The sequence below is a fragment of the Psittacula echo genome (assembly GCF_963264785.1).
Source record: "Psittacula echo genome assembly, chromosome: 5".
Taxonomy (NCBI): Eukaryota; Metazoa; Chordata; class Aves; order Psittaciformes; family Psittacidae; genus Psittacula; species Psittacula echo.
In genome coordinates, this window is record NC_137739.1 from 69,211,942 (window position 1) to 69,239,300 (window position 27,359).

Below are 27,359 nucleotides of genomic sequence, written 5' to 3' on the forward strand. Positions count from 1 at the left end.
TATCCCATCTGCTACCAAACTCTAATTTTTGCTCATGCATGCATGTCCTTTGAGTTTCTTCTTTGTACTAAAATTTCCACTCTGACATTCACTCCTCCAAGTAATTCTGCTAAGGCTGGTTCTTTGGATTACAATGAGAATGACATGAGGCAAGGAAAAGTTCCTGCATGTAGTTATTTTGAGGGAAACATAGAGCATTGTGCCTGGCTGACAATCAAAGGGCTCCATGCTGGAACAAAACACACAGCAAGTAAATGAAGAGGTGACCTGTGGAAAGCTGAATGACATCAGCTTTCTAGGGCTGGTATGAAGTATGGGATACTTAGGAAAATAGGGATGGTTGGACTAATAAAATGTGTCTGTTTTCAGGACTCACAGCAAGGTGGAAGATGTTACATCTGTAGTAGTTTATTAGACTATTTAGCTAGGACTTGTAAGAATGGAAAGAAGTATGTGCAGCTTGAAACTTTTGCTTTTCAGTGCTGGTTGACTAAGGCCACAAACATACCACTCTTCAAGGGGGGAGAGCCGAGAGGTCAGTGGGCAGGTAGAAAGGTATTTAAAATCAGATGGCTGCATGGATAACACTGCTTCCTGACTCTGCAAATGTCAGGCACAGCCCACCACTATCAAAATCAATTGGTGTTTGTTCTCTTAACTACAGAGAAGAAATAACATTTGCCCAACAGTGAAGAACAGTTACAATGTCTTTGGAGTCTCAAGTGTTTATCAGCAGGCTTGGAAATCATATAAACCTTATCTCCTTGTTTGTGTTTTTCAAAAACAGATAACTTTGCCTTCTGAAGACACTGCTATCTTTATTGGGTAGAAGAAGTGGGCTCAGCACCTGCTCTTCTTCAGGATCTCGCATTCCTGCTCTGTGGAATTTCACCGGGGTTTAGGCTGTTACCGTGCCTTGGGACTCGCTCCCTGCAGAGTTGCTGTCCCTATGCCATGTGAGCAGATGGGTCCCGTATCAGTTACCTTGGCTCATTTATTACTTACATGCCATAATAACCTTAACATATTTTGACTTGTTCCAGCCACTCTGGACTACGTTTGGTCAGATTTAGATGGCAAACCCATAGGTTCCCCTTCTCTGATAGAAAACTGTGACCCATTCTCTACAATACAGGAAGTCATCGGTTACCTCCAGATATTTGGCTGCCTATAGCCTCCTTTCAGGAAGTAAACATGTTGGTAGGAAGTATTTAAGATGTGACAGGTCCTCTCCTAGCCTGAAGTTTTGTTTTCCAATATAAAATAATGAACTCCAGCCTTGATTTTAAAATCTGAACTGGCATGAACTGGCATGAGCAAACACATGGATTTAGCAAGTTTCCCTAGATGCAGTCATAATCCTCCCGCACTGGGCCTAGGCATAGATGTGGGTCATCCAAAGGATGTTTCTTGCCACAAGAGTGTTGTCTTGGTTTCTGCCACATGTGGAGTGATGGCAACCTAATCTTGGTAGGGTTTAATCTTGGCTCTGCCAGGGGCTGAATCTCCTACATCACTCGGCATTGCTCCACCACTTTTCCCTTCAAAGCCTCCTAAGCAGATTGGAAGTTACAGCTATTGGAGGCAGGAAAGGCAGTAGTTGTTAGACGAAGTTGTCAGGAAAACAGTGTTTAGTGCATTAGGGCTCAGGGACGTGGCAAACTGCCTGTAAGCAAAAGCTCACCCTTGCTGGATCTGCCTGTGCCGGTGCAGAGGGCCAGGTCCCTTCCACGCTCACAGCAAAGCTAATGTTGAGGCCTTTTGCAACCTTACTGGCTGGGATTTAATCTGCAAGATGGATCCCAGAAACTCTGAGATGTTTTTCCAGAGGTGGAAACCCAGATTTTCCCAGTGCACTGCATATTTTGCTGCTCCCTCATGCAAGGGACATCACGGAATGTAAAAATAGTTAGTTGTAATATACAGTTTGGCTCTATTTAATCAAATATTTACTCAGAATACAAGCCAGTAACTTTCACACCTTTCAAATACACTGCCTTATATTCTGATTATTTAGGTCTCCAGATGTGAGAAATCCTGGAAATATCTTCCTTAAACCCCTCAGTTTTTTTACACTTACATAGGATGTACAGACTTCTTTGCCTTAGTAGAAAACTTGAGAAAAAAAACCCCAACCTAAAGCTCTGTGCATCTTTCGAGCTTCAAATCAAGGGAATGTACATTCCTGTGGTTTCATCCAAGACATGACACTTCAGTAAGGTCCTGATGCTGTACATCCTACTGCCCCCGCTCACAGTGACATTAAGTGCCTGTGAAGTTCCTGGAGTGGCTTCCAAGAGACGGGTGCCTCCGAGCACGAGGCACCAAACCCACTGAAGTCAACAGGAGGTTAACTCAGATCACAGCTATTCGCCTGGCCATGTATTACAGACTATTGGATTTTATTTCAGTGATGAGCTTCAAGTACAGCCAAAAGTGAATAGAGGCACGTTGACCTCATAGTTGTGAATACAGATTGCGCATCAAAGACAATTAAAAGCAGAAAATACGTGCCATCTCCAACCCCCTGGCAAATCAGTCCTAGAAGTTACTTCTGCCCTGTCCGAATGCAGAGATGTTAACACACGCTGCAAAGGAGGTTTGGAAGGCAGCCATCCTCGATGGATTGCTTATGAGCACTGACTAGAGTCAAACTAACTTCAGTCAGAGATTTACACAAGCCTCGTAATGTAATAGTAGAGTTTACTTTACACAAGTGCCACACCAAAGATAGTAAAATGCAATTTTAGCTAATAAATCTACATGCTTCCACAGAAAAGCTACAGCCATCATGGAACATGTCAGCACTGCAGAGTGCCTGGCGCAGATTCATAGTTTTCAGTTTATTGCTAAAGAGTTATTGTTAACTCCATTGTTACAGAGTTACTGCAATTAAAAGTTCCAGTCACACTTATCGTTTTTAAACATGGCTAATAAACCCCAATAAATTCTGAGATGTTACATGTATTGCTGTGCTGTTAAACATCTGAAAATTTTTCATGCTGGATTGTGGACTATGTTCGAATTGATTGTGGAAGTAAACTGGTTGTTGTAAGCTGTTTTTCCTTTAATTTGCTCAGATCTGCAAAATTCCATCTAGTTTTTATAATAGCAAAAGATATAGCAAGGCAATACTTAGAAGTTTTCCCTTGTGCATGCAACAGGTGATCATAAGCCAACTTCAGTATCTCTTAAGAGTCACCTTCCAACTTTGTGTTTCTTATTTCATAAATTTTAAAGAATGGTTACTTTCGTTGTAGAGGAGCAGATTTCTAGTGTTTTCTTTCATGTGAGTAACATTTTTTCTTTTCTATCAAAGCTTTAATAATTCTTCATTCTCTGTACAGGTGGCTACAGATACAAATCCTACTTCTGACTGTCTGTACAGAAACATATTACGGTACATGCATGGGGCAAAGAAACTAGACAGGTGGACAGAATGATTTTACCCATTATATTTCCTAGCACTTTGTGAACTAGCCTCAGCAGCCTTGCAGTGAACACATACAGGATCCCGCTACTACTGACAAGGTTATGGATCTATTTTTTAAATGCTTCAAGGTTAATCTTAGTCTCAAATACCACTAAGATACAGAGATCCTACTGCCAAGTCAGTATATTATGATATATACATTGTAAATGGTATCTATTGAGATACAATATCCACACAAATAGAATTCCCTTCGTAGAAGCACAGATAGTATTAAAATCCAAACATATCCCTGGGGAAAACAAATAGCAGAAAAATCATATTCATCAGAAAACAACTTCACTAAGTAAACTGCAGTTTGCACCGTGCAATTCATTGCAACAACTGGGACTGGCTGTACTACAAAACAGAGGTTCACTATCTTCAAGATCGTACTACGGGTTAAGTATACAGAAGAGGAAGTAAGAAAAACAACGTGCATGATCTGGAATAGAGATTCCTGAATGAAGGGGTGTGTATAGGACTGAGAACCAACATCCTTCTGAAGGCTTTGGGAGGCTTAGTGCACACACTTGAAACCTGTGCATTAAAATGTGGATCAAGAATTTTTTAGCAGGCTGAATATGTTAGTTCATCACTGATCCCACTTCTTCCCCATACACAAGAAATAGACCAAGCTTTACACCAGGTGGGATGCACCTTGGTTGAAGTTCTGGCCATACTTTTCTCCAGCAGTATCACTTAATGCACATCATCTTCAGGTTTCACTTATCGAGCACAGCAGCATGGAACATTATGTCTTTATAATCATAATGTCCACTTTCTGTATCAAAGGACACAAAATATCCACGCCCACATCTCTTTGCAATTTTAAGAGCTCACCATCTACCACAAATTTGTGTAATTTGCATCAGAGACTAAAAAGAAAGAAAGGGTGGAGGGAGAGAGAGTGAGGTTTGGGGGTTTTAAAGAAACATAACTTACCAAAAGTAACTGAAGTTCTCTAAAGTTGCTCTGAAGTTGAAATAGCCCAGAACACCAGTGCAGAGCCTGCCTTAAACTCTCTTTTTCACTCCCCCTCTCTCTCCAGCAACTGGAAGGAGGGCTGTGCAGAAATTCAGCAAACAATTTTCCTTCTATGTCGACTGGGGCGTTCCTCTACAGGCAGAAAGGGGATGGCTAAGCCTGGGTGAGGCTTGCTGCTACCCCCAAGCCAAAGAGCGCTGTCGTAGATTACACAGCCTGTGAAATCCAATCCCTTTCTCTACTAAGGCAACAGCTGTACGGCTTCAGCTGAGGAGAGAACGGCAGAGAGACCCTGGGCTTGTTGCTGGTCAGGCTTTCCATGCTGAGGTACGTGGAGGAACACGGGTACACGAGTTTCCATAAGCTCTGTGTCTTCTCCCTGCTTACTCCCTGCAGCTACAGGCACGAGCGTGCACAGGGTGGAGATACGGGGCAATTTCCTTGCGACTGGAAGTACATGGATGTGGGCGCCCATGCAAAACAAATATCTCTTTTCCTGATATTCATTCCCAGGCTTGCTTCAGGATGTAAGTGGGTAATTAACATTATATGTATTAGTAAATTCTCAGGCAAGCATGCACACACACAGGATGTAGTTTGTCACATCAGTAGTGTGGTTAAAACAGGTTTCAAGGCTGTTCTAGTCCCCTCTAAGTTGATTTTTCCTTGTCATTTTTAGTCAGCTGTTTAATTCGTACAAAAAATGAATGCTGAGCTGACAGACCTTACACCAAATGAAGTGTTCTCATGGCTCACAGTTTGAGTGCCAGCGTAGTTAGTGCTGCCTTTGCACTGATACTGACATGTGAAGAAGGCCACTTAGCACCAGCAGAAATGGATTTATCAGAATTCCCAGCCCCTCCTCTCACCTGTTCCTATTTCACCACCCCCTGCAAAGAAAAGAAATTTGTAATATGGTTGATTCCTGTCTCTCTGAGGAATTCCACTGATCCTCTAATTCCTCCTGCTTGAAGATCTAAAGGGATCACAGCAGCAGAATTCACTCCGGGCTTCCTTGTTTCACAGAAGTACTTGGCTGCTCATTTGCACACTGTCAAGTGAGGTGAGAGAGGGTGCAAAATGCAAACAACATATAAGCAGCCCTAGGAGTGTCCTGCAATTGCTCTGACGGCTTTGCCACCACACCAGAGAAGAACATGAACAGGTAAAAAGTACACCAGCCAAAGGAAAACCCGTGTTTACACAGCAACCTCATCTCATGTCAGGGCAGATGTTGCACTGGGTTTTTTTATGCTGTTAGCTCTGAACACATTTCAGTACCTGATATTCTTTACACATCACATTTTTAGACCCAACTGTAGAATGGGCACACACAGTGTCTACCAAGGGCATGTGGAAATCTGACAGTGAAGACTGAGCTCTGCTTCCACCCTGTGTGCATACTTAACGTAGACATTTTGTGAAAGCTGGGTCTTAACAGAACAACAGTATTTATATTAAAGCAAATTCTGTCATGATTTTTTGTAAAATTAATGTATAATATATCTAATTATATATTAATTATAAGATCACATATACAGCTTAATTTAGAAATACCATATATAATTTTATCTAATATACAGTTTCTGCATGAACAGTGCCTCATAAACTTTTTATTACAATCATTCTGTGTATATAGATAAAATATATAATTATATATAGTGTGTGATTATATACTATATATAATCATATATAATTAATATAAATATTGTGTGAAACACTACGCAGTTCATATATAAGTTCTGTCTTCTTTTGAGTGTGGCATCCACACCAAGAAAGAACAAATACATCGTCTGTAGCCAACGTAGGGAAGGAGGGAGATGAGGTGATGGCACTGCATCAGCACAGGGGATATGAGACTCTCCATAGTGGCATGTTTCAAGCAAGACCTGCCACTGCTGCCTCAAGGATGAAGGTGACCAGAAGCAATAAAGGTCTACTGAGGTGTGGTCAGCAGCAGGAAAGTAAGCTGTGATGATTGGGAAAGGAAGCAAGATCTCTCTAATAGCTAGTTTTCAGCTTGCTTTGCTGCTGTTCCTATTTCTGTGCTCAGTCCTTGGGCCTATATCAAGGTCCAGCCTTCCTGAACTGTCTTTCAACACCATCCTGACAAACAACATATATTTTTAGAAACAGACATACAAAATAAGAAGCCCAACCTGACATCATGGTTTGATGCAGAGACAGCTCATTTGGAGGCAGAAATCTGGCTCCTGCCTTAAGAACCAGCAGTGCAAGAGGCAGCATTTCAGCAGGGCACAGACTGTGGTGTAACAGCAGTGGTGTACTCCATCCCCATTCAATTCTTTATTTCAACTGTATTTGCTGAATTTATTAATGTGCATTGTCTCAATCTTTTAAGAATTTTTAAAGGCCACTTGAGACTAAACCTTGGCTAAGTTGAGAGAAGCCATCTGTTTTTCCATAAACCTGGAAGAAATTACTATATTCTTTTTCAAGGTATTGGGAAATCTATGATCATTGTCACCAGCATTTTTCCAGTTTCATCTTGGAACTGAACATGTAAGCCCTAATGTCTGAGCAGTGCCCTGCTGCTGTAACTCCACTGAATGTAACTCCTATGTCGGAGATTTATCCCCACATAACTTCAAGCCTAAAATATTCCCTCTTTCAACCAGTATGGTGGCATTCTGTGACTATCAAATTATTTTAACGTTATTTGACTGACATGAATTCATAATGCTTACTTGGTTTATTTTTAAATATTTATCAACTGCTTTTTTACTGAGCTATTAAAAAAAAAAAAAATGCTACCAAGCTGGTAATTTCCACTTCTCAAATGATTCCAGCAGAACAGAGATGACTTATTCAATGGGCATACTCCCAGTAGCCCTTGTGTTTTCTCTTCTTGATAGATGTCTAAATATTAAAAGGGAAACTCTTTAATTATGTTGAGGCAATATTGAAAGTTCCTCTCTGCTCTACTGCCCTGCCAGGAAGTACCACTGTATCCCACATTTCTCTATCCCACCTCTAACCCTGTTTCCCAACTCCCTGTACTACAAGTTTGTTTTCTTTGCTCGCTTCACAGGTAAGGCTGAGAACACACAATCAAATGACACAAGCTTTCTTTTATTAGTATTATTCACACTCTGACTTGTGAATGGGCCAATGTTAGGCCTGTGCATAAAGGTGTGCTGCTTTACTAGTAATTCAGGAATTAGAAGAAAAACAACGAGAATTTTCTTGTTAAAATTATAATTATTATAAAGATTATAATAAAGCATGCTCTGAGACAGAAATTCCTGTAGTTTGTTGTGAAGGATGCAAAAGGGCTTGTTGCTATTCTTCTTCCTTTTTAGCAATAACGAATCTTTAAACATGCGAGGGGAAAACAGGAGGCCATAGACTTCCACATGTAGACAAGTCTGAATAGCAGAGAAGATCAGAGAAGGTCAGCACAATTCAGAAATCAGCTGAAAAACTGAGGACCTCCAGCTTAAAGAGAATGGGGATGCCAAGAGAATGAAACCCAGAAGAAAGAAAAAGCAAGGGAAAGCCAAGATCAATGTGAACAGAAGATGTAGAGGAATAGATGGAACTGAATGTTGGATTAGTAATGAGGAATGAGTAGATGGCTGTGGAAAGACCTGACCACCATCTCTCAGATCAAGCCCAGAGGAAGATAAATATAACATTAATCACCAATTTACAGACATCACCTATGCTTCATCTCCCATGACTCCATATTTCGTTAAGACACAGAAATGTATAGATTTAGGTATTTTACAATCACTTAGTTTGAACTAAAAAGTTATGTCAGCCAGCCACACAAACTTCCTCTGAATTTCTTATTTTGCAATATATAACCCATTAATTTGATTGATTTGCTTCCACATTTTTTTGCATAAAACTCTTCCAGCTGCAGGTAGGCATATAACCTCATAAACAGAGAGAATGCCAGGTATGGAAATGAGGTTTCATCACTGCCTCTATTAAAGAGCCTTGGTGTTGGACTCAAAGACCTCATTCTGAAGTTAGTCTATTCAGATTAATTGCTCCTCCCCCTCCCCCCCAAAAGTGAATGGGTGTCATTCACATATCTTGTAACCTAACTGGAGTCTGTCCCCCACATAGATTAGCCTTGTGTTCTTTATAACCTTTCCACTTGAGAATTTACTCGAAAGAGTCTTCAGTGTCTACCTGCTATTGACAGATTCTACCAACACTGCCTGCATGTTGCACTGACAGCAAGCTGCAGCAGCTAGTATTTCATATGGTAATAGATTTCTCCTTTGTGGAGATAAACTAATGTCAACTCCGCAGTATACAAGGATGGAGCAGTAAAAGCAAAACTCAAGGGAAAATAGCTCAAACAAACCCAGGGAAGAGTTAATGTATTTTCAGAAAGTCAAATATTCTGTTTTGGGATTCCTGAATGCATATTTTTTCACTTTGGTGGTTAGTGTTCTTGCTGATGAAAACATAAAAATAGGAAGCTAAAAACGCTGATCTGTACCAGCATCACTAAAAAACACCATCAACAACAGAGAAAGCATTATTTAGAGATAAAACAAAATGAGACATTTCCAAGACCAATCCTTTCACGAACAGGAGAAGAAAGAGGAAACTAATTCAGTTTGGACAATTTCTTTTACTTTGTCCTAGGGCATAAGCTCCATCTCCCTTTGACCCCCAGACACGTTTCCACTGCCCCTGACAGTGCTAGCATTGACCTTCTGCAGCCAAATGAGCCTGGACAGAATGAACCAGAAAAAAGGAGCCATCCAGAGCAAGGAGCAGTGCAGCCATGGCTACAGATATGGAGGAAACTGTTATAATTAGCAAGGCCCGTGCAGGAATTTCAGAAAACCATGGTTCTCGTGTTGTTGCCTTCCTGTCCCATCATATGTCTATTAGCTCATTCAGAGCAGAGTACACCCCTCACACACACTGGCCTGATGGATCACCTAACCATCAACAGCCTCCTCCTCTGCTGGTGGGGACCCATCTCTGCATGGTGTGCTGTGGAGAGCTTTAATTAAAAGTTAATATTTATTTCATGTTCCCCCCAACCATCTCATTCCCTTCTCTCTCCTGTTTTTAACTCCTCACTCAATCAGAGTTCAGAGCCAGATGACCCTGGACCTTTATTATTTTCTATTTCAAAACCTATGATATTAGATAGAAAGCAGAACCAGGCTCCTCTCTGAAAGTTAAATATTAGTGACAAACAGCCAACACTGTAAGAATAAAAGCATCTTCTCAGGTTGGAAAAATAAGTGTTAATTACATGTGAATAAGCTGATCATACTAGGTGGCAATACTCAAATATCCAACAAAATAATGATTTGAACCAAATTATTTCTCTTTCTGCAATGTCATTATGCTTCCTGCAGCCCTTTTCTTGCCCCAACTTTGGTACTTCTACTTATCGGCAAACTGGTAATTTTTTTTTTTCAGTTTGGAAACCCAGGAAAAGAAACTATAAAGACTGCTAAACTGTGAATACAACATTCACAAGCTCTTTATTTTTGAGTGACTGCCTACTGAATTGGGTATTTCTGAACAATACATTTAAGAATCTCTGTGGGACATCTGTTGTATTTGATAGAGACACTTCTATCAAATTGAAAGTTAAAGAATGTTGCCACTGATGTTTCTAGAGCTCATCTAAAAAGCAAACACTGAAAAAAGGCAAGTATAAATATTTCATGTAGTAGCTCAGATGCCATTGGGAAAAGCAGAAGTTTTTCATTGTTATAACAAAGCACATTTCAGATCTTTCACTATTGTTGTCTCTTTTCCTTTTTACCAGTCACTGTATGGAGGGGTATAAACTCCTGGTTTTTGTGGGGGCTTCTATAGTCAAAGTCTATTTGCAGCTGTGGAAATGATTTTCAGTGAACTCTCCCTTAGTTTCCCCACCCTCCTCTGAAACCTTAAAAACAGTTCTTGAACAAAAACCTTAAAATAAAAAAGTACAGGCAGATGATCTCACTATGTGCCCTGGGGTTTTCATGGCATTTAGTGAACCACCAGTGATTAGTACATTTGTTAAAGAGGAGCAGATGAAGGAGTAGCTGGGAACTGCACTGAAATAATCCCTTTCCTCTGGTTCTGAGGTCCCAGCAGAGCCTGCCCTTTGTGGTGGAACGGGTATAAATATTCACCTGAGGACCTGTCTGTACCCACACAACCTCACTCAGGAAAAGGCTGTTTGCCAGCAGTGGCCCTGGGCATGGGAGTGCATTTCTTACAGTTACTTCTTTTTGAGACTGTTTTAACCTAGGCCCTTTTATGCATCTTGAATATCACCTCTTATTGGATTACTTACAGCCAATATTTTGCCCTGCTGTGTGGGCAGGAGCTGGCAGATGCTGCTGTCAAGCACAAGTAGGAAGCCCATGTGAGTGGAAAAAACACAGGGAACTCACTCAAACTGGGAACAAGCAAGCACCAGCTCCTGTCTTGCTCATAAAATAAACCGCCTACCTGCAGACCATCAGTGACCACTCCGTTTTGCTCTTCCACTGCAGGGGCACACAGGAATCCAGGCATTAAATGAGGGTATTTCACAGACACAGGGGTTTGCTGTGTGCCTGTGGCTGGCACACACCACCATGGAAAAAACAGGGTCAGTGCTGCTGCTGTGCCTGTGACTCGGTGTGCATCTTCAGGGCGTGTGGGCTGAGACAGAGAAAGGACTCAGCAGATGACAATGAGGCTCACTGTCTGCAACACAGTGCAGGGTTTATTTCTTAATGAAGTGAGTCACTTGATTGGTATCAGGTATCTGTTAAGTCAAGTGATGGGGTGGATCCAAATGTTAGAAGACCTTGTATTCAATATATCATTCACCACTCTGGATTGGCTTGTACTGTGTAAACAATGTCCATGAGAGATGATATTATTTGATTAATTCCATCTCAGGCTGTGAGGTCTCCTGCTTCCCTTTCCCCCCCCCCCCGATTTTCCCGCAACACAAAATTCACCTCAGAGCCCTACATCCCATTACATGTAAGCCTTCCCTTAGAAAAGCCAGAAGTACCAGGTAAATGAAATCAGATAATCCACAGTTATCTGACTTCTGCACTTCAGTTTACTCAGCTGAACTGGCTCACTGGTGTCCCAGAAAGGAAATCTGTGGGAAACAACAGCCAAGAGGGAGTAAGAAAAAGACTGCTCTTTCCACAATACATTTGTGGTGTAATGTTGGCTTCTTCCTTTGCCATTCGCAGCATCCTCATACTGAAATTAAATCTTTAGGTATTAAGGGTCTTGGCACGTGCACCTTCACATCTCGGTGCTTTGTAGATTTTGGTCTTTTCATTCTGTTTGCTGTCACTGAGACCAGCTAAAGTTTTGCCTTCAACTTTAATGGGAGTAAGGTTAAGCCATTTAATGCTTCATTCCTGACTTTCTCCCTGTGAACAGGACAGGTAACAACAGGCACCGACCTCCTCAGTCAGGGGATAGAAATATTTCATGCTGCCTTTAAGCAGGCCAGTGCCAGAAAGAGTAAAATATTACTGATGGGTTAGCACCGACGCTGCCAGGCTCCTCAGTACACATCCAGAAATTGAGTCTAAACTGTATTTTATGCTGCCAGCATAGACAACGATCTTGATCAGTATGAACAGGATTTCTTCAGGTTCCGATGAAGTACTCAGTAGCAAGGTAGCATTTCTGTTGCAAAGTGGAGAGAGAAGGAAGAAGCCCTGGTACCAGAGTGACAGACTGAAAAAAAGCCTTTCCCCAACACTGCACTAATGTCTTTGCGTTCAGCTGCCAACCACATGGGTGAACGAACATACCCAATGTGCAATAATTAATTCCTCCTAATTTGATAATGATGCTAATGGTAAACAAAGTTTCTGTTCAGTCTTGCACAGCACACAGTGCTATGTTTGTTCTGGCTGCATTTGCTGATAGTTTGGAATCAATGAAATGAGAGCAAATAACTCACATATTTTTAAGAGAAGACATTGTATATATTGTGGAGTTTCGACAGCAGAAGCCCTCTCAGTTTCAGATGCAAACTCCATACATGCAAGCTGAGAAGAAAGTCTGCAGAGCCTGAAACATCCAGGGGCTTGGGAGCACAGCAAAGCACTTCCTCTGGAAGCACAGCAAATTGAACATGTTCAGCACTGAGTCCTGCTCTTCCATAATCTGTTATCACACACAAGTGCTTTTGTTTTCAGTCTTTTAAAGAAAAATATTTTAGTTTTTCTTTTCCTAAAAAAGGGGTTTGGGGAAGCCTTTGGGGAGTAGGAGGAAAAATGAATTTTAATGATTTCTCCAAAATGTTCATTAAAGTATTTGGAAAGCTAAACCAAGAAGTACTGATAGATTAGCATTTTCTTTATCCTGTTTCAAATAAAAAGTTATCTAAAATTATGCTATTAATTAAAAGAATCCCGAGAAGTACCTAGACTGACTAGTGAAAAAACACAATAGCAAAAAAGAAGGGAGAGGGGGTGTAGCTTTGCTATTTTCTACCTCATGCTTGGTCAGCTTAATTATATATTAGCTATGTTTAAACACTTCCTTTTTAAAAAATGGGGAAAAAATTGTTCTTAAAAGTTTCTTATCTAAAGGGAGTATTCCTATGTATAAATGGGTAAGATAGAAGTTACTGGGGAGTTTTTTAATTCCCTGCTGCCAAATTCTTGCTCAAGGAACAAAAATGGGTGTGTGTAGTGCTCCTTACGGCATCCCTTGGGTGACCCCTTCCACTCACATGGTCCTGAACTCCCTCCTGAGCCCCACTGGCAGTTGCAGGATCCTGCATGGCCCAGGCTCCTGCCTGGGCAGACCCCAGCATAGGTTTCTGAGTAACGTTAAGTGACTCAGGCAACAAATGCATGTGACAACTCAAAGGCAGGTCTGTGAAGGCTTCCTATGTCACACTAAATAGACATGATTCATCACCACCTTCTGCTGACTACCCAAAGTTAGACTGTACCTAATCCAACAGAGTGGTTCAGTTAAGTAGCACTGATTCTACAGGTTTCCGAACTCAAAATCCTCTTCTTCCTGGTTTCAGGAAACTATTTATTTTCCAAATATTCAACAAATACATGACAGAGGAAAAAGTGTGATAAGGAAATCTAAGAGCAGAACTGCAATTAACATTGTGCTCCTCTGTTAGTCCTTAATGAAGATCTTTGGATCTGCGAAGAGAAGTATGTTATCCCTAAAGCAGTATCCATGAAAGACAAGGATGTTCAATGTGCCAGCACCCCGCAGAAGTCCTGCAGTGCCATGGAAAAACCACATGGGCTCAGCCGTTGGGGCTGCTTCTGTCTCTGCACAAAAACTCACTGGAGTCATCGTAGCTACGTGCAGCAGCAGCAGGCTCAGCTTCTAACGCAACAGAATAAAGCTCGATTACAAAGCCTGATTTAACTGGATTCAAAGAAAGTTTTCCCAGGCATTTATTTACAGCAATAGAAGGGCTCAGTGTGTCTTGTGATAAACTACTGCCTGAAGCTCATTTCCATCTGCAATTGTTAGCACAGCTGGTTATTGTCCCTGAGTTAAAGGAATTGCCCATTATTCTGGGCTCCACTTCATGACTCAGCTCCTGAGAGCTATTTTGAGTGTCAGAGGGGAGAAGCTGCCAGCCTGGCATCCCCTTCTGTTGTCTTTGTGGAAATAGGATGTGGCTTTGCATGACGGGTGTTCGTGCTCTGCAAACTGTCTGAAGGGATTACACACACTGAAGCCATAATCGTATGCTCTGATATTGTTGATGCAAAATAAATGGTCCATTATTCATCCACATGAGGAAAGACAGAGAAATGGAAATTAAAATGTGAAACTAATGAGCATAAGAACAGAGCAAATGATTCATGCTGCATGGAAAATGGGCCTCAGTGGGTATACATCTGTAGCTCTGTCGAATCAAGTACAACTACAGGGAATGTTTGTCTTTCAGTCCTGAAAAATCCACAGGTAAAAATGGCACATGCACCCTGGGTGAGACTTCATTCACCAGATCTGTTTCCCCAGGTGCTTTTCAGCCCCCACTGGTGGCAGAGAGAGGTGCAATTGTGTCCCACTCTTGTGAACATGGAGATAAGAAGGCAGAGCAGCTAGCATGTAATACCAACAGTTAACCAGACTTGATCTGTCTTGTGTCCCCTCCTCTCATCTTCAGTTATGCTGGGTTCAGAGGGTTTCTCATTCACTCTTTTGTCTAAGCCCTTCTTATTAGAGGGGTTCAGTAAGAAACACAAATATCACCACCCTGCCTCCTGCTGAGCTGAAGCGACTGAGCTCCTTGCATCAGGTGCTAAGTGCTTCCAGCATGACCCTCTCAAAGATAGCTTTCTGCTTGCCTTGCTTTTCACATTTTCAGCTCCAAGACTAATTCTGAATGCATCCATAATGACATGGATGTATTCTTTCCCTGCTTTATACTATTTCTATGGTCCATTTTGCCATGGAATCACAGCAAAATGGCTGCAGATTGTTTTTCCTGAGTATCCTCTCACTCCTTGCTGAAAAGGTTCTCTCATCCCTCTGCTGAACAACAAAATTTCAGTAGGAAAAGCAACCGAAATTCAGTTTATATTCAGATATAAAATTCTCACTCAGCTATAAATGGATTTAATGGCCTCAAGCTGTGCCAGGGGAGGTTTAGACTGGATATAAAGAAAAATTTCCTGTGACCATCTCCATTTCCAAACTGATCATGCACCACAAAAAATCTTGGCAGCAATGGGAAGTCCCCAAGGAGCAACCTGAATCTTTAAAACTGGCAAAGGAATGGAGTGAAACATCACAAATGCCCAGTTAGGCAGTATTATTATATTGTGTGTAGTCTCTGTGAAAATCTAACCATATCTCACAAACTCTGAGACAATCAAAAAGATGTATGTGCCCACCCCATAATAAAGTTATTCGAAACCCATCAGGCAGTTTCCAATGTGAGTCATGCTATCCAGGAAGGGATGAGACGGCAGCCAACCACCTTTAAAGAGCAATGTGAGCTTGGTGCATAACCAGCAAATACAGGAAATCATGGATATCACAGACAAGTTTGAACAATATTTTATTTACAGTCTTGCAAATGCCTAAATCTCAACCAAGCTTCAAATCTAACTCTCTGCACTGATGTGGAGGAAAGAGGGTGAGTGCAGACGCCAACAATGGCTTTGGAAATTTATTTGCACTTTGTAGCATCCACCTAACTTTCCAGTAAACTTGGAGAGAGGAGAACCAGGGGCTGTGAGCCACAGGAGCAAGGGCATGGATGAATTGGTGCTGGGTAACTGCATATAAGAGAAGCCTCAGTGAGACCTTAAAAAACAGCTTGGAAAAGTGATTAGTTTTAGGTACAGCATTAATCTTTCAAAAATTTTAGTTTCTACTTTTTTAATCTGAGGAAGCTTTTAAGAAGGGAACAAGTTCTAACAGAGCAGCACTGCAGAACAGCCCTTGGGGTGCCTACGAACTAGAACAGGTTTGGGAATCTGCAGCTCAAGACCCACAGTCATTATCCGTGATCTGCAAAAATACGAATGTCATCCCGCTAGATGTTACCTGGAGCCTTACCAGCTATATCACCCATGGATTTTAAGAAACAGTCACTTTGTGAAGAGCAGACTGACTAGGTAAGAGACAGAGACGGAGAACAGTGCCAGAGCCAAGATGAAGAGATCATTGGGTATGCACTCCTGATAAAGCCAAGAGGAGACAGACAAGAGCCCGGAGCAGCCCTTCCTTTCCAACCACTGCAAGAATTCCTTAGCTACCTAGCTTAGTTCAGTGGCTCTGTTTGTTCCCCCTTAAAACTTCTCTGTTTCTGGATAGAGCAAGTCCCTACTGGGAACACTCATCTAAGAGCAGGAGGGCTTGGCAGCACGTAAGCTCCTGCTTGGGACCAATCTTGCAGACTGTAGAGACGAGACAGCAGACAAAAGCTATGGCAGGCATAACTGTGATACCTGCTAGAGGGATTAGGCTCAGGTACAGACTGGACTAGTTAAGGCTTGGCCAAGGAGAGCACATCTTCACCTGGACTAAACAAGGAGCATGGTGGAAACCTCCTAAACTCTTGGAAATAGACGTCAGCAGTGTAGAAGCAGCTGGATAAATTGTGTGGAGCAAGGAGGAAGGGGGTCCTGGAGAGATGGGTCAGGTAGGAAACAGTCCTCTCAGATGTGTAGCTAGGATTTGCCCGTCGTGCACTTTCTGCTTATCACAACTGCATTTTACAAATCCTCTAGCACACGAGTTCATAAGGAAGAGCCTAGAGGAAGACTATGAGCATGCATTAAGTGGATATAGAAACTTGATGGCAAGGTTTTGCTATCCACAGTGTCTCTGTCCCCAGTGATGGCCAAAAAACACAATTCCCATTTTCATACCCCAAATGCTCACAGCAAAAATCAAGAAAGATCAATATACAGAAGACCCACAGCCGGAGACTTCAAAACTATTGTTATTTCCCCGAAAAGTCTCAGAATCTCTGGCTGCTCAGCAAGTAATTCTCAATCATGAAAGATTTAAGCTTTTAAGGGGCACTTTGCCAGCAGAAAGAAAGGTAGTGCGTGTCAAAAATATTGGTTTTAATTTTGACTGCACCTGTTGACCCTGACATGGTGGGAGATGGAACATGTTAAACATTTCATAAAGCATAAGTACTGTGCCGTTTCACACAGCACACACTCAAGACTTCACACCACATGATACACTGAAAGTCCACTCTTTTTATACCTACTGGCACCTAATAAGGCAACTAAAAGCTGATTTCAAAGCTACTGCTCCCTCCCGGGGATCCACAGCACCATTCTCAAATCTGAAAATAGGGATATCCCCAAGTTCAGGCACATCCGTTAATATGTATATAGAATCAGTGATCACAAGCAATGAAAGATAAGAGCAGCTGGTATAAATAAGGTTGCAGTTATAGGCTTTTGTATCAAGTCACACCATCCCCCCTAACCTCTAGGCTGAGAAATCTGTACATGCTCTATGTCTGCTGGGGTGTCAGACAGTATTTACTTAAGAGCCAATGTGGGTAGATGCTTTGTATTGGACTTCTTCATAATCCTTTCAAGCATCCATACAAGACAGAGCAGCAAGAATTACCAGAAAATTGACATCCTCAAGCAGAAGCAGACTTTTATTCTGAAAAAAATACTTAAATCCAATCTGCTGGTGTGTAATGTATATGCCAGAGGAACAAAGTATGGTGTAAAGTAAGATCTCAGCAAGCTGAGATCCAGCTTACATATTTGGCCTGTTTAATCCAAGGATGAAAATAATTACACAAAGTCAATCTAAGCTATCCCAGAAGGATTTAAACATATGAAATATAGTCATTGCAAGAAGCGGAAGGAAGAGGAAGTTACACCAGTTTCAGTTCCCCTTAACTTAGACTTGTGTGTGAGTTTGGCCCAGAAAACTGTCTGGCATTGGGGATAGTGATCATTCATCCCTTCTATTTGCACAAGAATGTGAGAAGGGCTTAGAAAAAGCTCCTTTTCTCCCATCTGGGGGTTTGGGTGAATGCCAGTTAAGTTCAATGATTCATAACCATTTCAAGAAGCTCCCTACCACTCTCTATTTTGCAGGCATTTATAAGGAAAGCAAATATACATGCTGCACATAGGTTGCTCTATCAGGATGGGGCAGTATCCTACTTTCCTCTGTTATGACTGCAATACCAGAAGGGAAATAAAACCAGTTTATCACCTTAGCACACATCCAGCAAGATTTTCAAACCCAGCAGCTGGAATAAAAACAGAGAAGAAACCTAACACACAGGTAGAAACTCCTGATGTGCTATGTTCTCAGAGAAGCAAGAAGCTGCAACTTCTTGAGGGCACCAGGCGCCTCTTCTCCTGCACATCTGCAGCAGTGACTGCAAGGCAGCACAAGGTAAAGCAATGAGAAGTGCAGCAAGAAGCAAGCTCCTACCTGGAAGCTGTAGACAGATCTCAGTCTTCTGGCTGACAACTGTCCCCACTGTGATGAACAAGATGCTCTGGGTCATTCATGGGCCCAGGTCCAGGGTGGGGCGGGTAGGGCGGCTTCAGCTCCAAACCCCGCCCCACATCATGTGAACCCTTCTCAGCCAGGTCTTTCCACAGGCAACTCCCTTCACCCATGCCTCTGTTCATGAGCTTTCTCTGCACATTGAGCAGCAAATTGCAGCAGTCTGCCTTGTCTTTGAGAGCTCGCCAAGGCTGTGTTTGTTTTCTCTTTGGTTTCAAATGTTCTTTGTATCTATCCAGCTCAGTTAAGTAGCTACAGTACTCAGCTTCTCCATTTTTTAAGTGTTGCCCAGATAATAGCTGATCAAATATAGAGAGACTTTAAAGCCTAGGCTGTAGCTGTGCTGAAAAATGAAGGTGCTATTCTGCCTAAGTCAAATTCATCCAGCTGATGCACATTACAACATCAGAAAAGATGTGGTAGCTTAGGGTTAATGACCATAGTAGGGTTTGTGCCCTGGGTTTGCAGTGCCCTGCAGCCAAAATTATCACATCTTTGCTCCTAGTCCTTGCACAGATGACTGAATTAAGGTAATAGTGAGGTAATTAACAACAGTTGCAGGAGTGGTGGCTGGGACATAAAGAAAGGATAACACTACAAGTTCAGTGGCTGCAAGTGAATATCTGTAACTGGTTCTCAGTAGCCAGAAGGAGTGGGAAGACTGAAAAAGAGGTAGCTGGGGAATGGGAGGAGCTGCTTTGAGATTGCTCAGGAGGAGAGGTAATGAAAAAGAAAGGCTATGCATAGCTAAGAAGATAAGGAAGAAAAGGGGACTCAGATATTTGGAGCAGTTCTAGCAAATGGACCCTCAAATTGTATTTTAAAGATCTGTCTGAGCTGGACTATTACAACCCCATGATGTGGCTTATCTTTACCTATCACAAGGCAGTCTGTCCAGGGGTTAAAACTAAATTTACAGCTATGTGGCAGACTGTTGTAATCCATCTCTATTACATAACCCAGCAAATATTTTGCTAAAGTTCAGTTAAACTGCAGGACTGATGGTGGAGAGGAGCATGTACTCTTTTATTAATTTTTCCCTGTTAGAAATCAGGGTAGTGACATGTAAATGGCAGCTTTTCCTCTTTGTGCCTGATTCAGTAGCTGAGCAAAGGCAGTGTGTTAACCCCTCATGCCAGCTTACTGAGGAAAAAGATTAACATTTCTCCTTTCCCTACTGATGTCTGCTGTGCCATAGGACAGAGATCAGTGTAAGACAGGTGTATGGCACAAGCTGAGCAAAGAACTGGAGAGAGGTTAGGGACGAGGTAAATTATCCTCAGATTGATTTAGGTAGTGCCCAACTATTCTTGTGCTGTTTCAGTAAGGTCACTCTGGCTTAAGAGAGGACACAAAGGTGGAGGGATACAAGAGAAGTCTTGTTACTTAGCTTCTCCCTGAGATTACACATTGCTTGACATAGTTTCATGTTTACAACAAAGCTTCCTTAGGCCTTTTTTTAACTTTCTCCCTTTAGTGCTACTGCTTCCTTTCTGGTGATGTGGGATCTGCATGGCTCTTCATGTCCCATATTTCCTCCTCACCTGTATAGGGATTGGAGCCCAATCCTGCTTCTCCTCATCATGGCCCTTTTCTGTAATACAGGCAACAGCTATTAAAGGCTCAGAAATTCTGACTGTTGGGTCAGATCACCCATTGCTCTATACTTCACAACAGCTTAAGATCCAGCACCTTCACACTTTGCTGCTGAGACTAGCCTTTCTCATCTTCTTCCATACCTTCTGTTTTGATGCTTTTTGTTTTCCTAATTGTTACTTTAAGCCCCATTTACTAAAGCTTTTTGTCACCCAGCTACCTCTTCCAGTTACACTAGTATGAATCCACAGTATATCTACTGGTGTAATTGTAAGATGTGAGATAAGTGTACATTCCATCAACTAGAGCCAAAACCAATGTCACAATTGTCAGCATCTTTCTTGCTGCTGTTCCCTATATCAAAGAGGCTGTAGTCTGGGAATGGTGATCCTAATCATCAGACTTGGAGTTAAGTTGCTTACTTTGCCTACTTGAACCTTCTCCAGATGCTTTTCAGCCATTAATTAAATATAAGAACCCAATAAAGACAAGGGTAATCATTTTCAGGGTGAGGCACTAAGAAGGCACCAGTGTTCTCAAAGGCACATATCAAGGGTCCAACCTGGCTTTGTGGTGAAATCCCTCATTGATTTTATTCTATCACAGTCAGTGATAGGAGTCAACAGAATAGTCCTCATCTCTTGTGCCACAGAAGTGCTGAGTCTTTTCCATGGCACAGCTGCATCTCATTTTGGGTTGGTGGAAGAATTCTTTCTTTTTGATTCATTAAATAGTGGCAGAGAAAATTTGGATATGAATGTCTGGGTCAAATCACCCCATAAAGTATTGGATTCACTGGGGGCTATAGCATTTCCTCTTCCAGACCATGGTAGCAGGCTTTCTGGTCCCTCAGGAGTTTGGGGTGGATTTACCCCTTTCATGCTACTGCTGAGTCTCAAAGCGATTTTATTGATGTTGATCATCAGTCCAAGTTGAGCACTGCTTTTGTGCTGCCAGACCTCAACAACAAAAGCATGTGGAACCTGATCTGTCCTGTATTCACCTACATTCACAGCACCTCTCCTGAACAATGTGTGATGCCACAAATACTTAAATCATCCTGCTTCATGCTGTGTGTCATGAACTTTAAAAATAAAATAGACGGCAAGTCTGGAAAACTTCCCAGACTACGCAGGGCATCTGCCTTCTGTGCCCTAAAAAAAACGGTGAAGGTGATAGGGCTGTTTCCTCATGTTTTCTTGGTGCATAGGTGTGTACCATGCTCTCATACTGCGCTAGTCTTCATTCCAGCTGTGTGTTTCCTTAGAAAAAGTTTATTGAGGTGAGGTGGAAAGCCCTGTGTCCATGAAGGACAGATGAAGTGAGTTTGTTTCTTGTCTCTTAACATATTTTGTGAATGCAGCAGGTAAGAGTGCATGCTATAATTTACAATTAATTTACCAGCTTAAATTTACTAGTATTTCTCCCAGAGTGATTTTAACAACTGGACAGGGTTTTTTCTGAAAGAGGAACTTGCACTGATAGAAATCTAATGGTGCAATTGTACTAAAGAAAACCCTGCAAACGCAGCCAGGACTAATTACTGTAACCTCAGTCTGCATAGTGAGGCTCTGAGCACACGGGCTAGCAGGGTTAGTAGAACAAACTAATGGAGAAACAGGAATGAAAGGTTAGACTTATGCAACCCTTATGGCCCCAGAGACACTGCAACACAAAATGAAGGTGTAATGCTAGTAAGATTTGGAACATAGATTCTACTCCTTAGTAGTAGTATCTACTACTAGTAAGCACATACTGTTAAGCCTAGGAAAATCACGGTCTTTAAGGCATTTTCAAAAACATTTGTGTCTCATGACTGAATACAACTATGTAATTGTCTGTGTGTACATAAAGGCAGGATGTATCTTTGAAAGATGGCTATTCCTTTGGTGTTTGATAGATTGGTGACCTTCACTCCCTAGGATGAATGGGCTCTAGCACAGGGTCAAGGAAGTTGCCTTGTGCAGACAAGCTCTGTGTGCATTTTCTTTGACAGCAACAATAGCCCAAGGAGCTCCTCATTACACCAATGAGCTCCTCATTATAATACCTCTACCATTATATACAGGTGCACTCTAAGTCAGACCATGGTGAAAATAACCCTCCCGCAACCTCAGTGCCAATAGAAAAAGCCATGGGCATATCCCTCTTCTAACTAATGCAGCCCTGATCACCCCACAGATTTGGATTACCTGTGGCAGCTGTGCTGGCAGACACTACGGGAAAGATGTGCTGGGGATGGGATTGTTATTGGGATGAGGGTTTGCGGTGCTCTGCTCAAAGGAAATGCAAGGTTCATCTGCATGGGACACTGGCACTGGGTGACCATGTGCACTGCAAGCTTGGATCCAGGCATATTTGCAGCTCCTCCTTTGTATGGACAAGCCCAGCATGGCTGTTTGACTGCTTGTCTTGGCAGCGGGTCGCCACATTGAACCGAGGGTGTCATTTATCTCTGGCAGCAGCAGCCCTCACCAGAGCAGGTAGCAACAGCAGCAGCCCTGGAGGCCCTCACTGGCAGGGGCTTCCCCTGGCGTTTGTTTTGCATTCCTCCATCTCTTGCACAGTAACAAGGGCCCCAAAAGAGGCTGTTGCCTTGGACAGAAACAGCCCACGTGCAAACCACTGGGCAAATGCATCCCAAGTCCAAATTGCTCAAGAGAAGTGCTCTACTGAAAAATTGAGACCTCTTGATTTCTTCCTCCTCCTCATAGTTTTGAAATGCAGCAATAAAGAAAAATCAGCATTTTTCAGCTGGTTTTGGTTTGCTCATAGGGTATGCCATTTCTCGCATGAATCAGAATCTGTGGCAAACACAATGTGCTGGGCCTCTAATGGGTACATACAATCCTCATTTCTTGCAGTTAGATGGAGAACAGCAATACACTTTATTGCCCAGAGGATGGACAAAGAAAGCCTTGTTGCCTGTGGGACTCTGTCACGCTGTTGTTTCTTTTCCACTTGGTGCTCATATATCACCCAAGGGCCTGTGCATACCCATTGGATATAGAAGTGTAAAACTATTAAAAACCTGTGACACTAATAACCAGAAATAAAAACTTTGGAGGGAAGGAGATGACTCTGAAGGGAAGGAGAACAGAGAGAAGCCAGAGGGATGCAATTCACAGTGCTGGCAGGGAGCTCTCTGCTAGAGCCAGATGAATCAGATTCCCTTTTGGTTTGTGCAGGCACCACAGTTATTTTTGGTGTCACCATGGGTAGAATGAGTGTATACTTAGGAAACACTATTGGACAGTGAGTACAAAACAGAAACAGTTTTTGTCATTCTAACATTATGCTTACTGAAGGAAGTAAGAGGAGGGAAAATTAAATGTGCTGGTATGTCAGGTCAGAGTCTCTCCTGAGAGCCAGAGAGGGTGTTCCTCACCCAAGCTGGGAGTCTGGCTCCTACAGGTTTTGTTTATCTCTGTCGCATAATGGGGCTGGAATAGACGCTGCTGCAGCTCATAGACAAACGTTGAGAAAATATTTCTAAGAAAAAATGCAACTCAGGGGGCATTTTGGTTTACATCCTCCAAATTTGTGGGCCGTGTTTAGCAGCTTGTAACACAGAATGGACACCCAGCCTTTGCTGTGCTTTTGGCATTGCAGACAAGAACAGAGGAGAAGAGATATTACTATGCTTTTAGAGCTTTTTGGATGTCACAGCTTGCAATGGAGTCCTGTTTAGGGACTTTTGCAGCTCTGGATATGCTATTCTCATACGGTGTGAAGATGAACCTGGCAGCTCAGAAGCAGCAACATTGCTCTTCAAGTGCCCATTCAACAAAGTCTTCAAATGCATGTTTTGTTTTGACTCTGTGCTCCAGTCCTGTGGCAATTGGGACGTTACACAGTCTTGCTTAAGGGTCGTACTGAACAGGGTCTAAATTTTAAAGACTGCCATTAGTTTCTGGGGATTTAGATTGCACCCCAAACAAGGCAAAAAACAGGTTTAGAAAACATTTGTGCTAGAAAGACAAATGTTGGGATTTGGCCAATTGCCACAGTTTGCTGATGCAGACATTCTCTTCTACTTATTTGTTGTTCTGACTCAGAAATTATCTATTAAAAACATTGTCTCAGTGTTCATCAACAACTGCAAAATGCTCCTGGCATCCTCCAGATGTTAGATCTGAGTGCATGCATGTGCTTGTCTGGCTAATAAAGAAAACTGGCAAATTTTTGTTTATCTGTTTCTCACCTGTGTCATCATGACAGTCAGCTAAAGCAAGGACAGATGAATATAGCCAGCAGAGACAGCAGCTTATGAAACAAGCCTATTTTTAACAAGCCTTCTTTCCATGCTGTAGAGGAAACAAGGGATTTAATATGAGCTTCTTGATGTGGGATTCACAATGTGGTTTTCCCCACCCTGTTCAGATGAGTCTGCCTCATCACTATGCCAATATTCCTCTCTTTCTCCTGCACTTGGCAGGCTTTCTTAAAACACATATCACATGCCCTGGGCGGGCAGCCAGCCTACCTGTCTGAGAAAAACAGACCTGCTTTTCCTTGCCACACCCTGACCTCTGAGGATGATAATCTGTTGTCAAGAAACATCAGCAATAACTGTTTGGAAAACAGATGCTTGTCAGGTTTCACATGCAACTGGCTTTCCCTGCCATGTCCTTGCTCAGCAAGGGCCTTGTTGTCAGTGCCATGGTCCCACTCCTCTCTACCTCCCCAGCCAGGCACCAGGCTTTGGCTGGTGCTGTGGCAGGACCCAGAGCAGATGTTCCCCTTGCGCATGACTTGCTACAGCATCCTTCACACCACCAGGAAACTGGTACTGGACAGATAACAACCCATGTTGTTATCACTCACATTCTCCCATGTGCCATGGGAGAATTTTGTTTCCTTAGCAAAAACAGCCCCAACCCAAACCTTTTTGCTGATCACTGGGGAAAGCCTGGAGGGCACTTATGTGGAGTGCCCTGTTGGTGTCATGTTTTTATTCATTTCTATTAGGTAGCACCTACAAGTCCCAAATACATCTCTAATGCAGTAAATGGCAAGAGCCGCAAAACTAGTTTTTTGTTAAATAATTAAATCCGTGTAGGCAGATAAATGTTAAGAAAATTATACTACTGAAAAATCACATTTATAAAAGAAGATTTTTCCTCCAAAGCTTACATCAAGTGTATTTTTAATAAATCATATTAAATTACTGTCTGGGTGTAGTCCTAAAATATTTGCTATAACCTTATACTAATTCAATTACTTAAGTACCAGGTAACAAGCACAGGGTTGGACTGGAGCTTTTCGTTGGGTGGAGAGAAAACACATATTCTTTGAGTAGTCTCCTTGACTCCAACAGGGCAACTTAAGCAGTAAGATGCTACTTTGCATGACTGGGAGTCTGACATGCAATTTCTGACTTTCCTTTGTTGTGGAAAACATAATCCTAAACTATTTACAAAAGAAAAACAGAAATAATCAGAAATGTTTATAAAAAAAAGAAAAACAAAAAAACCCCCCAAACTCACCAACTCTCCACTTTAAGGCCATCAAAATGTTTACAGACTGTGTTTTGTAGATTATAACTCATTCTACCATCATAAATAGTGAGGAAATTTATTACAGACTATAGATAAACATAGATTTTGTCTATTTTAGGGAGAAAAAGATACCCTAGAAACATCAGATTCTTGGCATTTTTGCAGACTCAACTTTAAGACTATGAGTTGCTTATTTTAAAATAGGTTAATCTGCGCACAATCTAAAAAGCAAATTTGTAATTTACTGATACACTTCTGCCAGCTAAGAACTGGTCTTTATTGCTCTTTTGACTCGTTCCTGCAATCATCCCTGTTCTGCTTCAGCAACTCTTTATATTAAAATGTGTATATTTTCCCCTTTAAGAAAGAGGCTAACATGTTAATTTCCTTCTGCTCTGCAGCAGGGAAACACAGGGAAAAAAGCCCTTCTTTCATACTGCTGTATTGTTCAGCCAACAAATCGAATACAGAGCATAGGACACGTTGAATTTGCAAACATACACAGCACATCATTTAGCTATCGTAAATGTCAGATAAATTGTATCATGCACTTTATCCTGCTAGTTGCTTCCTAATTGCTATGAGAAATGAAGGGCAAGCATGTGAATTAATGCATGCAACCTGAAACAGTTAATTTAGACACAACTGAATTTAATCTGTTTACAAAGTCAAAGGTTTCCTTAAGCTCAGCTTCAACATAATGCAGACTCTGAGGAAAGTTTAGAGGAGGTAAGGACAGGCTTTCCTTAACTCTGTTTTTCCTTATCTGATTCATGCAGCATCAGAGAAAGCCACACCCTAGAAGCTGCAGGGTTTGCCTCGGAGGTTGATTCGCAGCTAGCACAGCACAGCAAAGCAGAAGCAGAACACAGAAAAGTATAGAAAATGTAAGCCCACCACTGGCTGGAGATCCTGGCCAGTTAGGAAGAACTAGATGAAAGCAGTCACACATCTTGGTAGATTATGGTGGTACAGCAATAACAAGAGAGGAAAACTTTGTCTTTTCAGAGGATCCCAGTGCAGAGTCAGTCCCAATAGAGAGGAGGAGACGGAGACTTTGTGATTCTGTGCTGCAGGAAAAGTGCAGCTAGACTGAAACTAAATGCTGACACACTCCTTAGCCTCTGGGTGAATATACATCCTTGGATGTTAACCAGATTATTCCGGGCCGCCCCGCATTGCATTATGCTTGACTGATTGCTGCTTGCAGAGCTGGAGCTTCAGGTCATTGCAGAGAGAGAAAAGGAGTGATGTGGATGTTCCTAGCAGAGCCCAAAGATACTTAGAGAGACTGATGAAGGATACCTCTGCTGCCTGGCTGCCCGATTGGCTGCTGCGCTCCCCAAGCTCCAGTTGAGAGGGCAGCAGCCTCCCAGTGATGAAGAGAGCTAGGAGAGCCCAGGGGGAAATGGGATGGAGAAATGGCAAGGCAGATTTCTGCATGGTTCCCTGAGAAAACACAGGGAGGCATGCAAGAAAGAGGAGCAGACACTGGGATTTTCTTTCCTTTCCTCTTGAAGCAGGGCCTGATCCAAACTCCCCTGAAGAGAGCAGAATGGATCCCACTCATCTATCAGTGATTAAAATCAAATGCTTAAACCCTAGATACCCAACAAAGGAATGGGCTTGGGACACACTCTGGAAATGAACTTAAGTTCACGGCCAGCAACTTACAACCATCAAGAATTAAAACCAGCAGGATAAACATTATAAGTAGATTTTCTGTGTTGTACTTGTGATAATGCTCAGCCATTTATGCAGCGCACATCAGACAAAGAAACCCCAAAGCCCCTCTATGCCTTTCACTGGTGATTTTTACAAAACATGGA

The 27,359-nt window shown here is 42.1% G+C and overlaps 1 protein-coding gene across 1 annotated transcript in view; it reads right to left on the minus strand.

Moving 5' to 3' along the window:
* The window catches only part of AHNAK2 (AHNAK nucleoprotein 2), a gene marked incomplete at both ends in the record, with an annotated part of 74,673 nt that extends 48,191 nt beyond the window's left edge, over positions 1-26,482 (minus strand). Inside the window, one exon of the mRNA XM_080619757.1 lies at positions 26,428-26,482. Within this exon, the coding sequence (XP_080475883.1) occupies positions 26,428-26,482 (55 nt within the window). The remainder of the gene's footprint in view (positions 1-26,427) is intronic.
* Between the last annotated feature and the right edge of the window lie 877 nt (positions 26,483-27,359).